Source organism: Neolamprologus brichardi, chromosome 10 (assembly GCF_056152115.1).
Source record: "Neolamprologus brichardi isolate AB-2024 chromosome 10, ASM5615211v1, whole genome shotgun sequence".
NCBI classification, from domain to species: Eukaryota; Metazoa; Chordata; class Actinopteri; order Cichliformes; family Cichlidae; genus Neolamprologus; species Neolamprologus brichardi.
This window is the reverse complement of record NC_142113.1, coordinates 14,313,625-14,330,672: the sequence shown is the minus strand read 5'-3', so window position 1 is coordinate 14,330,672 and position 17,048 is coordinate 14,313,625. Positions and strand designations below refer to the sequence as shown.

Sequence of the window (17,048 nt, the reverse complement as noted above, 5' to 3'; positions counted from 1 at the left end):
GTCTGTGTTTGAAGGTAGGCTGTAGTTTGATCTCCGTGGGTGGTATAATGATTTTTCATAACAAAAAAATAATTTCCGACATTTTGCTCCTGGTGAGGTGGCATTTTCCAGCGTTCTGTCACAGAAGAGAGTTGCAAGGCAAAACATTCACAAGGCCATAAAGGGAAATTGCCTCGCAGAAAAGACCGGACAGTTAATTTGCTTGGGAGGCTGGTCATTTCGGAAAAATGAAATTGACGCCAGGGTTTAAAATTAAAATTCATTTTGCTGTAGACTATACATATATTTTCTGGGACAAACACGAGCATTTAAATATAAAAGTTATGAATGCTGTCAAGTTGATTTAGTGTTTCATCTAAGTATGGTTAGAATATTTAAACCAGGTCTCTGAAATGAACTACTATAAGACCATAAATACTGCTCTGGGGGAGGGGTATATTTCCCCTCATGTGGCTTTATTATTGTTAGACAAGTACATTATAAAGATTCAAAACTAAATAGGTTAGAACTAGCCCCTAATCTACTCCAAAAAAGATTCATTTCTATTTCAAAAGCTTTGTTTCGTTCAGGAAAAAATGCCAGAACCTGAATACTGACTTATCATAATGTGAACTGCTGCAAGTGCTAAACAATCTTACAGCTGAATTCACTGAAAAGTTGCACAGTAATCGATAGCGACGGCTCCTGTAAATCACAAAGTGTTATTTGTGTCATCTTGTGGGAGCTCGAAAGCACCGAGGTTACAGCCGCCTCTTCACATGTGGCAAATTCCTTGCGGTAAATGTCAGTCAGGAACGATCAGCGAGAGCGTTGACCCTGTGAAATGTGTCAGTTTTTCACTGCAGCGATGCTCCCGCTCGGTGTGAAAGTTTCTTGTTGTATTTCTCTCGCTCAGCAGCTGCGTATCAGCCGCCCAGACTGAACGCAGAAAGTAAACACGTTTGCTGCCATTGTGTGCGGTATTAGTAGGGTGACGGCTTATTACACATTCACATGTTAGAACAAGCGCTGGATCGGGCTTTGCTGGTGAGCAGAAGCTGAGGTGTGCACGGTTTCAGACCATGTAGTGGCTGCAGCTAATGACTGTTGTCATTCTTAATTTCTACGTGTATTTATTTTCTTTGATCGATTGATGGTTTAGTCTGAAACGTCAGACGTGGTGATGTTTACTGCGATATGAAGTGAAGAAAAACAGGAGCGGTGTTGTAGATTTGGTCAAAATTGTGCTTAATTGTTTTTCCATCGCTCGACTAATTGATTGTTCAGCCAATCCTTTCAGCATGAGTTCAGACTCCGTTCACGGTGTCCTTACATCTTACTGCTGCTGGTTTGGGCTTTACAAAAGGAGACCTGGAACAATGTTTGAATCAATAAGCGATGACAGTTTTTTCATAAGGACCGCCACATGTCTGGTCTCATTATCCAGATATGGCCAGGTAAATTCAGTGATAAGCAGCATGTCAGTCACAGGCAGTTTTTTTTTCCTCCACTAAATTGACTATTAGTGTCAGTCTCATTACTGTGATTGTCTCAGTTTATAGCTCTCATTACATGCTTCTGTCTGTCAATCTGCAACCATCTGGCATCTAAGCACGCCGAAATAAAGGATTTATTTGCAAATTGAGTTTGACCCAGGCCTATACAGGACACAGTGAAGGCGTTATGCAATGTAATGTTGTATTTAATGCTAATGTGCCTTTATTTGTTCTCACATCTTGTCCTCTTCAGCTTGTCCTGTGGGCCAGTTTAAGTCAGGCATAGAGGGACAGTGCAGAGGCTGCCCAGGATTCAGCCAAGCCACCAACAGGGGGGCGTCAATGTGTGAATGTCGCCCTGGGTACCTACGTGCCGAATCAGACACTCCTGACACACCGTGCACTAGTAAGTAAAACAGTGCTTAATCCACATGCAAATATAGAGGTGCTAAGCAACACTCTTTACTGTCTCCTCCTCTCTTTTTTTTGTCTTCCTCTGACACCTCTGATGCTACTTCTCTTTTTTTTCCCTCTGGTGTCATTTAGCCAGGGTCCGCTGAGCTGCTTTGTGGCTTTTGTCTCACGGCTGGGCATTGAGATGCATGTCCTTTGTGACAGGTTGTTGGTGAGGGTGGGAGGGTAGGGCTTTCTGTCCAAAGTGAAGTAGGCATTGATGGTCTCAAGTGACACATCCATGCGGATTGAGGAATTTCAATTCAGGCTCATTTTGGGTGTGTGTGAATGGGAAGGGGGTCTTTAATTAGGTGCACTCTCTCGGAAGGGCCACAAAGCTGATGTGAAACAATGTGACACTCCGCATCAGGCTGTTGACTGTGGCTGTTACCCCTGCAGGTGTGACATAAATACCAACTGGAATTCACATCCACCAATTTTATTTTTTACTGATAACTTTAATTACAAAGACTTATCTTAATAATGGATCTCTTTAAGAAGCTAATTTCTATTATGTATTCTGTTGTTGTATCAGATTGCCTGAGCAGTTCGGCACGTAACGTTATTTTCAATTTGTATGCAAAATTTCAAACCAGCCGAGCCACCTGAAATTCACGCCAGACCTTTTCCCTCCTGAAAATAGGTTTACGTATTTACATTTTTGTGACAGGCGTGGTGGTTTTTAATTAAGCGCATTGTGATTGCCAGGACTTAAAAATGCATCACCTCCAAAAATCCCCTGTTGCCAAATGCTGAATTCAGAATTCATACTCGCCCAGATTGAGCGCGATGTTACTCCACTCGGGTCTCCAATGAGAACACCATTAGCACTTAAGTTAGCTGCAGGCTCAGTGACAAAGCTCTCTCTCCTTGGCAGGAACAGAAACTCATTCACAGTGCCTGAGTGGTCTTGCTGTTTAGTTATGCTTGGCTTGAGGCAATAGCTATCTTCTTACAATTTTCAGGCGGTGATCATTATCATCCAGTTTTAGACAAACGTAATTGCACCAGTTAAATCCAGCAGCACATATGCTCCCGCTGTGACGCAAAGCCACTGCAAGAGCATTGTTCTGCTTCGTGACTACATGTGCGGGCTGAGTAAAATGACTTCAGCTTATATCAGAAATCATAAAGAAACAATATGTGTGGGTCATGGAAAAGTAAAACAGTGGCAAAATGGCACGGCGGAGATCAACACAGAACTTTCATATATTGTAATTTCACCGAGGCAACTTTCCACAGGGGAAAAAACATGAAGTACGATTCAATATTTTTTCCCATATAACTTGATAATATGTGAAGAACAGCTACTGGTGCTCTCTGAAGGTACTTTATCATAGCAAAAACAAAAAAAATCATAACAGGTGATGCTGCTATATTGATATTGCTTAAACGGTCTTAAGAGGTTTGGAAAATGCTGCCTTTGGGATCAGGAAAAGGCCAGATTGAACGGAATAGTTTGACATTTTTGCGATATTTGAGTTTGATCGAATTAATGTGTAATTCTGTCCAGTTCTGAAAGAGAGTCATGTTCGGTGGGTTATGAAATCCCGAACATGCAACATGCAGGTCTGACCAACCATGAATCCTGCTTTTATGGTTAAGTCAAGCTAAGTGGATGCTGCCTGCAGCAAGAGATTTACTCATAATCAAATTTAACAACATCATTTGTTGTATTTTGTTTTAGTGTATATTACCTATAAGTAAAAGCATTATAGGTAAGCACATACAAGAAAGTTTCATTAATTTTCTCATTCAGCTCTTTTTTTTTAAGCAGATTGGTTCCATACAGGAACTTAGATGACTGCCAGTTTGCAGTATTTTTTAAATATGGAAAAAGCGTGCTATTTTAACTATTTCTCTCACTGTAGGAACTCCCTCAGCCCCTCGCGGCATAATCCGTAAGGTCAACTTCACCACAGTCACTCTGGATTGGAATGAGCCGCTGGACAGCGGCGGCAGAAACGACCTGAGCTACGCCGTCAGGTGCTCTCTGTGCAGGCCACCAAAGGAAGGGTGCCTCCCCTGCGGAGACGGCGTCAGTTACCGGCCTGCGAAAGACGGCCTGTTGGGTCACAGGGTAGAGGTGTGGGGCCTGCTGCCACACACAACATATACGTTCACTATTCAGGCACTTAACGGGGTGTCTCAGCTCAGCGAGAAGGAGCCTGCCAGCGAAAGTGTCAACATTACTACAAGCCATGACGGTAAGAGCTGCAGCAGGATGGGTGGAAAGGTATAAATAGTCCGAATTTCACTGTATTTATAATTCTGCTGCCATCTGTGCAGTGCCGCCACTGGTGTCTGTGATTCGGAAGAGCGACTCCACAGAGAGCAGTCTGACTCTGCACTGGTCAGCCCCGACTCAGCCACACTACACCATCCTGCAGTATGAGCTGCGCTACTGTGAGAAGGTAAGAGCTCCCTGACGACATCCCCGAACTGTCCGTTCAGATAGATGATCTATTTTTTTTTTTTTTTAAGGCTCATGAGAAGAAAGCACTCTCAGAGCAGATGTAGTTAAAGGGTCACGGCACGTGGCTTAGACAATGTGGATCTGTGAAGAAGCTCTCTAAATTGTGCAGTATACACTTTAACAATTGTTTAACAATTAACATATTAGTAACATATTTGCAATGTTTTTTTAATTATTATCTGATGTAATTGAAGTTAGTGTTCAGTTCAGGACAGTTTGACTAATTAACTAGCTCGACATCATCATCTGTTCTTCTTTCACTATTGCCTTGGACTCATTGTTTTTTTGCTTTTAGAAGGAGCAGCGTAGCGAGGATCAGTGCCACTCCATACAGAGTAACAGAAACCAGGCTGTACTGACAGACCTCCGCCGGGCTAGTCAGTATGAAGTGCAGGTCCGGGCGCGTACCCAGGCCGGCTACGGCAGTTTCAGTCCACCAACCATTTTCCGCACGCTGCCCGATGGTAAGAGGAGGTCTTGTTTTCTCTTGAAGAAGAGCCACACACACACACACATTATTCTTTTTTTTCTTATTTAAAAGAATCATTTCCAATGGGGGTGTGACAGACATTTATCCCTGCATAATCAATCCCTGCACAGTTTCTTTTATGAATTTATCATCTGCATCTTTGTTGACTCTCTTTAATAACCTAAATTCCTGCCCCCCACCCCCACCTTTCTACCTATGTAAACCTCCTTTCATGGCTTCTGTCGTTGTGTTGCTCTAACTCTCTCACTTTCTGTCTGCTATTTTCTTGTCTCTCTCTTTTGTTTGCCGTCTCTCCCAGGACGTGACTCTGGCTCCGAGTTCTTGGTACCTGGCATCTTTATCGCTGTCGGGATGCTGCTGCTTGTCACTTTCGTCTTTGTGGCCGCCTACTGCATACGGTGAGAACGGGAGAAAGGGAAATAGGCACAGGAAAACAAGATAGATTTGCAAGTGAAAGAAGCTCGCGGAATAACAGGAAATGGAGCGAAAAGGATAGAAATCAAAAACCAATAACAAACGTGACCCCAATTTTACAGTTTTGCACTGCTTTGTTCTTTTGTTTATACAAATCATATCTTATCAACGGTGGTTTTGCACTCTGTTACCCACACCTTTTCTTTTTTTTCTTCCCCCTCTGTGAAGCAGTTCAGACACAAAGCAAGGCTCATGATTTCTTTTGCTTACACAGCTAAAAGCTATCCTGCTCATTAGAACATTTTCCTTAGGCTTCATTGTTTGAGTAAATAATGTCGGATGGCATCACGGGGAAAAAGAGAGGGAGAAGGTGCGTGCATTTGTGTGTGAGAAGGATGACGATAGAGGTAGAGGGCAGGGAAAGACAGGATGCAGGCGTCCCAACCCTGTTTCCACAGGACAGAACAATAGCTGTGACCTTGTGACACACACACACACACACACGCACACAAACCAGTGAGTGAGGCCCAGATCTGCCACTAACTGAGGGTGGTGCATTATTGCTATTTTAGGCTTCTGAGGTGGGAGAGAGAAATGGAGGAAGGCAGCGATCCAGTAGCTACAGGGTTGTTACTGTACTGTAGGGATGAGTTTGCACCAGCAGAATTATAATGGAGCCGCTTGCGTCAAAGAGCAGAACCATATGGGTTGTCTCAGGTATTCAGCACCACCACAAGTCACTGTGTATTGCGTGTTTACAGCACGGACAAAACTGTCCACAACAAGGCGGTGTTGGCTTCTCAAACCATAACAGTTATGATGTATTTTTAAGAGTGCATGTGGCTGAAGTGACCTCTGACCCGTGATAGCTCTGTTATGTGTTGTGCTGTTCTTATTGCATCTGAACAGTTGGTTGATGTGCATTACATTGGGTTGATAAAGCATTAGGAACACTTGTCCAAAAAAAAGTGAAATAAAACATCAATTCCTCAGAGAACTGCGCTGCGATCCTAATCTTGTTTCATTTATACTGATCTCTTTGTACCTGCAGTCGGCACAGCCGAATAAAAGATCCGGAGCTGAGTGACAAAAACAGCCAGTACCTCATTGGCCAAGGTAACACATCAAGGACATGCACGCTTAACCACAGCTCTGATTTACAATTCATTCACGTCGGGGAAATCATTTTTAATGTGACCGGGCTCTCTGTCGCTCATGGTTCTGTAACATTCCTGCTCCCACGCTTCTGTTTGTCTCCCCTCTCAAAGGGGTCAAGGTTTATATCGACCCTTTCACCTACGAAGACCCTAATGAGGCAGTGAGAGAATTTGCCAAGGAAATCGATGTTTCCTTTGTCAAGATTGAGGAGGTCATTGGTGCTGGTAAGCCCATCCGTATGCTTTTCCTGTGATTAATAAATCTGTAAACTTTGCCCTGGTCCACTCATTCTGAGGACTTGCAGACTGCACAGGTTGCGTTTTGTTGTTATGTGTTGTTTTATTTTTAGCATATTGTTCTCTCTCAAAATAACCTTATTTAAAAAATACCTAATTACTAAATTAAATAGATTCAGTGACATTTAAAACCATTGCCCGGATTCTTCTTTATCACTCAAAATTCAATTTGGCTGCAGAAAAAACACAATTAACTGATAAATATGTTCCCAATATTGGTGGGCCTCATTCAAACCAAAGGGCACTGCTAGCTGCGAGCAAGCGTTGCGTTTGTTAAATGTAACAGTTGTCTTCATAATGAGGTAAACTCATGCTGGGGAGGAAAAAACGGCCATAATAGTGTGTTTACGTGTCTGTGTGCTGCAGGCGAGTTTGGGGAGGTGTGTCGAGGACGGCTGAAGATACCAGGAAAAAAGGAAAACTACGTTGCAATTAAAACTCTAAAGGGTGGCTACACCGACAAGCAGAGACGGGACTTCCTGTCTGAGGCGTCTATCATGGGACAGTTCCAACACCCCAACATTATCCATCTGGAGGGAATCATTACAGCCAGCTGTCCAGTCATGATCCTGACAGAGTATATGGAGAACGGCGCTCTGGACTCTTTTCTACGGGTCAGTATGAGTCGGACAAACCAACGCCAAAGCACGCTTCTCTCAAAACACTGAAACACACCGTAGTGCCGCTCATTCTCAGACTGAACTGGTTCTGTCCTCTCCGTAGCTGAACGACAGCCAGTTCACACCCATCCAGCTGGTTGGTATGCTGCGTGGCATTGCCTCTGGCATGAAGTACCTGGCAGAGATGAGCTACGTCCACCGAGACCTGGCTGCCCGCAACATCCTGATCAACAGCAACCTGGTGTGCAAGGTGTCTGACTTTGGCTTGTCACGCTTCCTTCAGGAGAACTCCTCTGACCCGACCTACACTAGCTCTCTGGTGAGACAACAGCCATCCTCAGTTAATGCTTAAGGAGAAAAGTCTGTCATTCATTTCATACAAAGTAGTCTAGTAGGATGGAAATCATAGAAATGATCCCAATATGTTAATTTTAATCTCTAGCACAGACATCAGGACACTAATTATCAGCAATAGTGATTATCAGTGTGATTTCTGCACTACAATTAGTTATCAGTTAGATTTTTAAGATTTAAATAAATGCATAAATAAATGGCAGACAGTTTTATTTATCCACATGCTTTTCATCTCTTGAAATATTATGTTGATCATAAAACATTTTTAACTTTAACTTAGGATTTTACCTACCTTCAGTTTCCTCCCCAGCTCCCTGCTGGACCATGTTTACGTGAAGTTTCTGCATCACTCACTTTTTACCTTTCTGTGTAGGGAGGTAAGATCCCAATCCGCTGGACAGCACCGGAGGCAATAGCCTTCAGAAAGTTTACCTCAGCCTCAGATGTGTGGAGCTACGGCATCGTCATGTGGGAGGTCATGTCTTTTGGAGAAAGACCGTACTGGGACATGAGCAACCAGGATGTAAGTTGAAGCAAGAAAAGCCTTGCTGGGCTGTTTCTTAGATTTTTGGAAGGACTTTTCAGGTTTTGTTAGCCGAGTTTTTGCAGTCATTTCAAAACACTTGGAACTAGGTGATAAGTGTTTAAATCTTGACTGTGACCATTAAACTCATGTTTCATGCATGTTTCCGTCAGGTGATCAATGCCATAGAGCAGGACTACCGCCTGCCCCCGCCGCCTGACTGCCCCACCCACCTGCACCAACTGATGTTGGACTGCTGGCAGAAGGACCGGTCGGCGCGACCTCGCTTTGCGGAGCTCGTTAGCGCGTTGGACAAACTCATCCGCAATCCTGCGTCGTTGAAAATAGTGGCTCAAGAAGGAGCAGGGTGAGAGTGCTGATGTGTTTTTACAGTTGGATCAGTGAGGTTTTGGACCACCACGGTGGATTTTAAACCTAAACAAACAAAATGCGATTAAAGTGAAGCTTTTAATTCAAGATGTTTAACAAAAGTATTGCATTAATTGTTCAGGAATTTCCTGTTTATATGTAGTTTAAATGTATTGACCTTACTGTACGCACAGCAAAAATCAAGCATGTCTTCACAATGTCTTATTCTTAGTGTCCATTTAAAGCCCTGACAGTGACAGGGCAGGCATTAGCCTCCTGCTGCCCAATCTTGTGCACCACCTCGGTGTCCTGCTGTGACCTGTCAGCCACTTGCTGTTCCCATTTCCCTGTCTCAACATTCTGCCTGTCGGCTAGTTATATACAGCTAAGGACACTCCACCCCTGACAAATCCCATTGTTTGTCCCTGTCAGTCACTCAGTTCGACTTGTCACCTGGAATGTTGCTGCAGGACATGTATAAGCTCCTCACTGAGGTTTTGGTGACGGTGAATGTAAGTTATTCCTTTGTTTCTGGCCCCTAGGCCGTCCTACCCCCTGCTGGACCAGCGCGCACCTTTAGCTCTCCCGCCGTGTGCTTCGGTGGGGGATTGGCTTAGGGCCATCAAGATGGAGCGTTACGAAGACAGTTTCCTTCAGGCTGGCTTCAACTCAGTGGACCAGCTGGCCCAGATCACCACACAGTTAGTTCATATTCCCATTTTATTGTTTTTCTGCTCACTTATTTTATCCAAGTAAAAAATAGTTTAGGAATTTTTGTCTCTAATTGGTTCATTTTTTTAAATTTCTGTAGGGATCTGCTGCACATGGGTGTGACTTTGGCTGGCCATCAGAGGAAAATCCTTTCCAGCATCCAGACAATGACCTTTCAAAACAAGAGCACTGCAACTGTGACCTTCTAGCTGACCTGCCTCTTATTCTGGACATGACACCAGCACACAGGTGCTGCCAAGTACTGAGGGCACTCTGGATCCTCTTTCTGTGAGCCACTTTGAACACGGACCCGTAAAAGGGATTGGCGACTTTATTCGTGACCAGAAAAAATAGGGAGAAAAAACTATGGTGTGAACTGTTGTGCAGAGATTGGCAGGTCTCTGCCACACAGAGGGACCAGGTGATGAAGCTGTGCGGACTGACTGCTTCTTTATTTTTTTGTTCTTTTGTTTTTTGCAGTTTGTGGTCAGTGCTTTTACATCCACCCAAGATTTGGACTCAGTACATGTGGTGAACAAAGAGGAACAGCAGACCAGAGTTTACACAGTTCTGTATTGTCATGTCATTACAAAAAAACAAAACAAAACAAAAAAACAAAACTGGTTTGTTGTCCTAAAATGTCACTTTGATCTTTCACCAAAGGAGACAAAAAAGACGAGAAGAAATGCCAAGATTTTTAGTTTTCGTATTGTTGTGTAATTATGAATGGGAACCGCTCTCGATGCCGACCACGTTACTTCAGAGACACCTTTCACATCAAAACGTGAACATTTTAATGTGAGATTTTACATTTTGTTGTTCTTTCTCCCCCATTTGATTTCAATATTACCTCCTCTTTACTCAGGTGTGATGTGTAATGCAGACTTTGGAGAGCGCTGTACTTGCTCTAATCAGACTCCTGATCTTCCTCAAGTCTGGCTCTCACTTTGCCAGCTCAGCAACATGTGAGAAGAAAGGCACAGAGACATATCAGCACTTTTGTCATTTCAGAGTGAATCGTAATCTTCAGTAACTCCACGTGTTTCTCATGGAGTGTGGTTGGTTATTTCTAACGCTGGTCTTTCTGCTGGCAGCTCAGTTTTATTATAGTCGAGCTGAACAAAGACCAAGTGGACTGAGAGACCACGGAAAACTGTAGAATTGGTTTTCTTTATAGATAATAACCAAGGACGCAGTCCTGGCCTCAAACTTGTTTTTTCTTGATTATAACTGATACATTTTTAATTATCGTATTCTGTATTCTCCATTTTCCAGTGCCATTCATTTGTCTTTGTGAACTAAAATGCCATTTTTATAAAGCAGAAGCCTTTCACGAGTGATTCAGTTCTGTCTCATTTGAATGCACCCTAAAGGGTAACTGAGTAAAATGTGTCTGCTTTTGCTCTGAAGCGATACAAAAAGAGGTTCCTAACAAAAAGCACGAAAAACAATACATGAACTTAAATTAACACTAGCTTGTAGCCACTTTGGTTGGTTTCACCGGCAGTTTCGCTCTGCAAAACTAGTGATTCTCAGAGCTGTTGTCTTATTAGCAGGGCAGCACCTCTCACTTTGCCGGATGTAATGTCAGTAAAACATTTCTGCACTTGCACTAAAATGATTCCCTAAAATTTTGGAAGAGGAAACAAAGCACGGCTACAAACTGAGCCAGTCTGCTCAGCGCAGTGTTTTTGCATTTCTCACAAAACTGCCTCACATACAAATATACAGTTAGCAGGCTCGCTGTATCTGTTGCTTTCACTGTGCAATATTATTGTTACTCATGACCTGCTCACAACACTTACTGTTTGCAAACGCAGAAGACGTGTCCTTTGGGCAGAGTTGAACTTCCAGCAGAAAGTGCCTGTGCTCCAGGAGCGTATCTTTGCATACTTTGTCCATATGAAGGCAAACAAATCTCTTGACACATACAAGTTTGCACTTTTCAATCTTATCCGGGACCTGCCAGGATTTGCTGACTGATTGTTGTGCACTACCTACAGCTGGAAGCAAGGACATATGATGGAACAAAGCCTGGACTCTATGGATACATGGATGCCTCCCCTGTCAGATATCCTCTGCCACTACGATGTAGCAACATTAACAAGTAGTCCAAAGGCTCTGCTCAGTTTGTCTTCAGTGGGTGTAAAATAAATGTCACATCACTCATATAACATCAAATACTCCGTTCACTAAATATTTGTAGAATATCTGTTTACAAGCAGTTTAAGTTACTTCCATGCTACTTTAGCTAACGCACTGATGTCGCTGACATAGTATCTACAGCACTGAAGACTCGATGGGTAAAGATTCCTTATCAGGCTAAACCCGGAAACGTTGGCTGATATCATTTGGAGTGTAATGCAGAATGATTTCATGCAGTCCGGTCTGTCCATTACGCGGCTTGTAACCATAAACGTCTGCATTTTGCATCAAAGGCGTGTCTTTACTGACAATATTCTGGCATTAAAAAGCATGAAAAGACCATTTTTACTTATTTAGATGATATTGTGGTGTCTGCTGAAAATTCTGGGTTAAAATGTTTTTTTTCCTTTTCTCCAGTGCTACAAAATAAAATTCAACATGGGAAAGGATGCACAGCTAATAGGCAGTGGTCAGCTCACCGGATTGAGTGGGTAACCCATATGCTGAAAGGCTGATGCGGAGGCCAGGGTTTAGGCCTGCACTGAGGCTATTTGCTTCATGTCTTCCCCCTGGTCTTTTTAAAAATCTCTCTTCACTGTCTTGGTAAAATAAAGGGTTAAAAAAAAAAAGACCCAGAATGTGGAAACTGGATGCACAGCTAGCAGTAAGATCTGCAAATTGCTTTCTGCTTTTCCCCCACAGCTCCGCAGAAACAGCTTGAAGTCATCAGTATCTTGTGAAATAAACATTTAACTGACTGGAGTTCAAAATGTTGAAATATTGCTCAAAGATGTTGCAAATGTTGAAGGATGAGACCAGAATTTTTGACATTTATGTGTATTTTACCCCATATAGCAGTGCTTCAGGATACACCTGGGCTACTAAAACATACAGAAATGGCTCAGGTGCACTGAATCGCTTCCAAACTTTTTAGGGTTGAGAGAGTTTTTAAAGTCCCACAAGTGCATAACAGTCATTTGAAATATGATGCAACGCAAACCTGAAAAGTGATGCTGGTTATGACCTTACACCTACCCAGTGACAAACAGCAAACCAACACGTTCCTTTGTAGGCTTCATATTGAAGATCTCAATAATGGCAACTCTGAATAAATGATAATGTTTATCTTGTTTATCCACCGTGTATATAGGTAAACATGAATATTTACCATCATTTCTCAGCTGTTTAACATGTCAGGAGGGCTTTGTAGACAGCCACGCTCATTTTTCACTGCAAGCGAAGCATGGAAACTGTTTAAATAAAAGGATGATGTAGGAGGTCCATATCTGACCTGAAGTGATAACCCACATGGTTTACCTGTCTCCGGTCGTAAGGCAGGCTGTCCCAGTGACCCTGTTGCTCCCGTCCCAGATTCAAAGAAAAAATGAGCACGCAACAAAGCAGCTACACTTTTGTCAAAAGGCGCACTGATGCTTCTGGATGTCTTTGAGCCTTTTTATTCCAGTGCTACTCAATGTGAACTAAATAAATGTTTCTTGGTTGTCTCATTTTAATCTTTGGTTAAATAATGTGTTGCCTAAGATCATGTAAGTAAAATGTCTAATAGGATTTTTCTTTGTCTCCTTTGTGTCAGCCTTCCTTCTCATCTATCCAGTTGGCCCGTTTTTAATAATGAGATGGAAACAAGAGAACGCAAAGACTCAAAATGAGTCCCCAGCTTTGCTTTCTCGCAGCTTTTCCTCTTGCTTTCTGTTCCTCCAGAGAGCCTTTACCCCCGAGGGCTCAAAGCTTGTCCTCTTCTATGTTTCCTTTCCTGGTCCTCAGCCCTTTTAATCATGAAGAGATGTTCTTTTCTTCTCCTGTGCCTTGGGCTGAGAACAGCTTATGGCACAGCATAAGCTTAAACTCTCTCACACACTTTTTTCCCCCCCTTCTTCTTCTTCTCCCATCTCCAAAGCTACAATAAACAAGCTAAGCTGCCAGGGCTTCCAAAAGCATTTAGGCTCATTGATTAATGTGCTTTGATTATCTCTGTGTTACTGACTCATTCCTCTTGTTCTATTGTTCTGGTGTGGACCACAAAGTATAGACCTGCTCCAGTACGGATTTTTTTTTTTTTTTAAGAAAAAGATGAGTAACTGTTGACTGTTGTTATGGTTTATTTTCAGCCCCACGGTGCATTTTGGTTTGCATGAATCCCAGTGTTGGGAGTGATTCAGTGCTTGAAAGAGAGAGATAGGCATTCATGTGGTTTCTACTTCTGTCAGTGCTTTGAGTGACCCCTGACCCTGCTGCATAGTACAAATCCAGCCTCAGCTTTGTCTGTGTATCTGAATGGCCATTCATTAGGGCTGCTGTTGGGCACTGAGTAGACCAGGCCGAGCAAGTTTTTAGCATTTGGTGGATTGTGTCATTCCCCTCGCATTCCTGCGTGCATTCAAGTGTGGAGAACGTGTGTGTGCGTGCATGCTGATGGTCGCAGTGGGTGGGGGGCTACCCAGAGGGACAGGTACATGTGGATTTAAAGGAAAGGGGGAAGGGAGGTGATTTGAAATGGTTTCACCCTGTCTGGAGGAGTAAAACTCTCAGAAAATCTGAGAGTACACACATTAAATGTGTATTGGGAACGGTTTAGTCCAGCTAAGTGCACTCCCACAACACTGCAGGACTCAGAAAACCGATTTTTAAAAAATCTATGTCAAATTTAAAACAGTTGAGTCTGAAATGTTCTGGATTTGAGCTTCTAAAAAAAAACACGTTATACCCATATTTGATTGATTATCCTATCTCACAGAAATCTCGGATAAATAAGTTTGCTTTGAGCAAACCCTGCCCCCACAGCTGCTTCATCATTCCACCCTTCAGATTTTGGAAACCACTGACTAATTTCATTTTCCATTAGTCTTCGTTTTCTGCAGCATTGGTTTGATTTTTCCACAACAGCACTTATCTGAAGATGGAAGTTTAGGCTGCAGATTGTCACTCCTATGCCACTCTCCCTCCGCTTCAGCTGCCAGATTTCCTCCCCGAGATGACTCCCAGACAGTTTGCTCAAAATGGCCCAATACTTCTGAGCAAATCCACCGAGCAGCCAGCTAAGATTATTTTTCACCTGTGTACGCATTGTGATTTCGGAGGCACATTGCTCGGCAGAGCGCTTCCACTCTGTTTCGTATTAAATCTGATCACTGGAAAAGTTGTCACTCCTCGCTGCTCTACAGCATTTCTGTTGACTTTGCAGGAGATTGTGCCAGGCCATTGCCGTAAATAACAATTTGTTCTTTGCTGACCCACCTGATCAAATAAAAGTTGTTGGAATTTAATTATACTTTCATGCTGCAGTACAGTTTTATGTGGAATTAGTCTAGTATTTTTAATCATGTAGTTAATCCACTTAATCAATGTAAACTTTTAGACCACAATCCCCTGCTGTCTCCTCAGTACTGATGTAGAGGAGTATTCAAATATTGTTATATTAGCTACTGTCAGGCTGTTGCTTTCACAGTTAAATCGTTTGGGTTTATTTAAATGTATTTAAATGTACTGAATAACTAAGATGAACTAATAACTGAGATTATTCCCCACAATCATCTCTAGGGTTTACAGAGAATGGCTCTAAAAGACAAAAATATCCAGTGAGCAACAGTTCTCTGGGCAAAAATACCTTGTTGATACCAAAGGTCAGAGGAAAATGACCAGACTGCTTCAAGCTGAAAGGAAGACAGCAATAACTCAAAGAACGACTCGTTACAGCCGAGGTATGCAGAAGAATGTGCAACACACTGAACCCCGAAGCAGACGAGGTACCATGGCAGGAAACCACACTGTTAGTTATAAACAGACAACTAAGGGTACAACTCACACAGATTCACCAAAATTGAACAAATTAAGATTTTAAAAATGTATGTGTTTTAATTTCAGCTGCCATGTTCAGATGATGGGATCCATGCTGCCTTGTATCAGCAGTTCAGACTGGTGGTCTAACGGTGTTGTGGGGTAGTTTCTTGGCACACTTTGGGTCCCTCAGTGCCACAGCCTAACTGCGTGTTGTTAGTGGCCATGTCCACCCCTTCATGACCACAGGGTACCCATCCTCTGATGACTGCTTCCAGCAGGATAATGCTCCGTATCACAAAACTGAAATCATCTCAAAGAGGTTTCTTGACCGTGACAGTGAGTTCGGTGTACTCGAATGGCCCAAACAACAGTAGGGGTGGGTGATATACCCACAAAATTTTATCAAGATATTTCAAAAAACATTTGTAATAATGATATTTGTGACAATATAGAAAAAAAACTGAAGGAACTTTTTATGGATGCTTGCACCTTTCAGGCAGCAGCATTTGTACGTGTAAGTAAATAAAGGGCGTTTTTCCATCCTTGTTTTCCAATGAGCCACTGTCTCTGATGACAGACTGCCTAATTTGAAGTGTGAATCCATTGAAATAAGGTGCAGCCAGCACAGCATACAATGGTACAAGTCACGCTTAAGTAAAAAGGTAGCCTAGGCAGCGTTTTCCCTGGAAATTTAACACTTTAGTTTAACAATAACTAGAAAAACGTAAGCTTGTAACTCGTCAGGAGCTGCACCATACTGTCACAGATAATAACGCAGAAATATATTTTCTACCTGAAACGTGTTATCTTGGGTTGAGTTTTTTTTAACCAGCTGCATACAGCCCTGCTTTTCCACCATGTAACTCCATCAGTAATTTCCATCCACCGTTTGCTCTTCCTGTCGTATGGAGCGCAGCTTGTGATGCTTGGTCGAGCCATTTGATTACTTTTGGGTCACACATCACCAGCTGCTAGTATCTCATCCTTTGCAACCTGGTTGTACTCGACAGTGTTTTTGCCTCAAGCGGTGAAACGACTTTGTTGCTTCCACCTTTAGCGAGAACAGGGTTCTGACTGTGCTTTGTTGGAGGTTGTTGAAGTCGCTCCCTCTTTAGGTACTAAAATGTCATCAGAGACTGACACCTGTGTTTTACTGCCAAGCATTAATGTAAACCCATGGTGTTGCTATAGCAATGATATTGCGATATGGTACTTTTATGTCACAGAAGAATTTTATTTTATTATGGACCCTGTGATATGGCAACAACAGTCTGGGATAGTAAGCTGTTGGTAAATATTTGTACATGAGGAATATTTCCAGCACCTTTATGAAAAATTAAGACAGTTCTGAACTCAAGAGGGAGTACAACCTGGTACTAGCAAGGTGTACCCAGTAACATGGTTGGTGAGTGTATCTTAGCTAAACCTACAGATGGATCGTTTACTTAGAAAGAACGAATATTTAAACGGTCAAATAGTTGGGTTAGGATGCAGTTCAAACAACCCTTTATTTGTTTTAAGATTTTAAAATGGCTAGGTGTTTCTTTTTATCCAGCTGTTTTATATTTTAATATTTGCTACTAGCTATACACTTAGCTAACGGATGCATCTTTGTAGGTAAGGATTTTTTTGTTGTTGTTGAGAGTTTAACACTTTGATTTTCATTTTTAAAATAATTTTTAGCTATATTGGATATACCAACATCTATCTATCCAGTACTGTATATTTGCCTAACACTAGGTAACATAAATGTTTATCCAGACTAT

The 17,048-nt window shown here is 42.4% G+C and overlaps 1 protein-coding gene across 1 annotated transcript in view; it reads left to right on the top strand.

The window, feature by feature from the left end:
- The window catches only part of ephb4a (eph receptor B4a), a 41,245-nt gene extending 29,421 nt beyond the window's left edge, over nucleotides 1–11,824 (top strand). Inside the window, exons 5-17 of the mRNA XM_006802256.3 lie at nucleotides 1,729–1,881; nucleotides 3,800–4,135; nucleotides 4,218–4,342; nucleotides 4,700–4,868; nucleotides 5,193–5,292; nucleotides 6,360–6,424; nucleotides 6,577–6,690; nucleotides 7,129–7,376; nucleotides 7,486–7,701; nucleotides 8,110–8,259; nucleotides 8,433–8,626; nucleotides 9,171–9,329; nucleotides 9,440–11,824. Coding sequence (XP_006802319.1) covers nucleotides 1,729–1,881; nucleotides 3,800–4,135; nucleotides 4,218–4,342; nucleotides 4,700–4,868; nucleotides 5,193–5,292; nucleotides 6,360–6,424; nucleotides 6,577–6,690; nucleotides 7,129–7,376; nucleotides 7,486–7,701; nucleotides 8,110–8,259; nucleotides 8,433–8,626; nucleotides 9,171–9,329; nucleotides 9,440–9,548 — 2,138 coding nt within the window. The 3' untranslated portion in view covers nucleotides 9,549–11,824. The remainder of the gene's footprint in view (nucleotides 1–1,728; nucleotides 1,882–3,799; nucleotides 4,136–4,217; nucleotides 4,343–4,699; nucleotides 4,869–5,192; nucleotides 5,293–6,359; nucleotides 6,425–6,576; nucleotides 6,691–7,128; nucleotides 7,377–7,485; nucleotides 7,702–8,109; nucleotides 8,260–8,432; nucleotides 8,627–9,170; nucleotides 9,330–9,439) is intronic.
- Nucleotides 11,825–17,048: the final 5,224 nt, after the last annotated feature.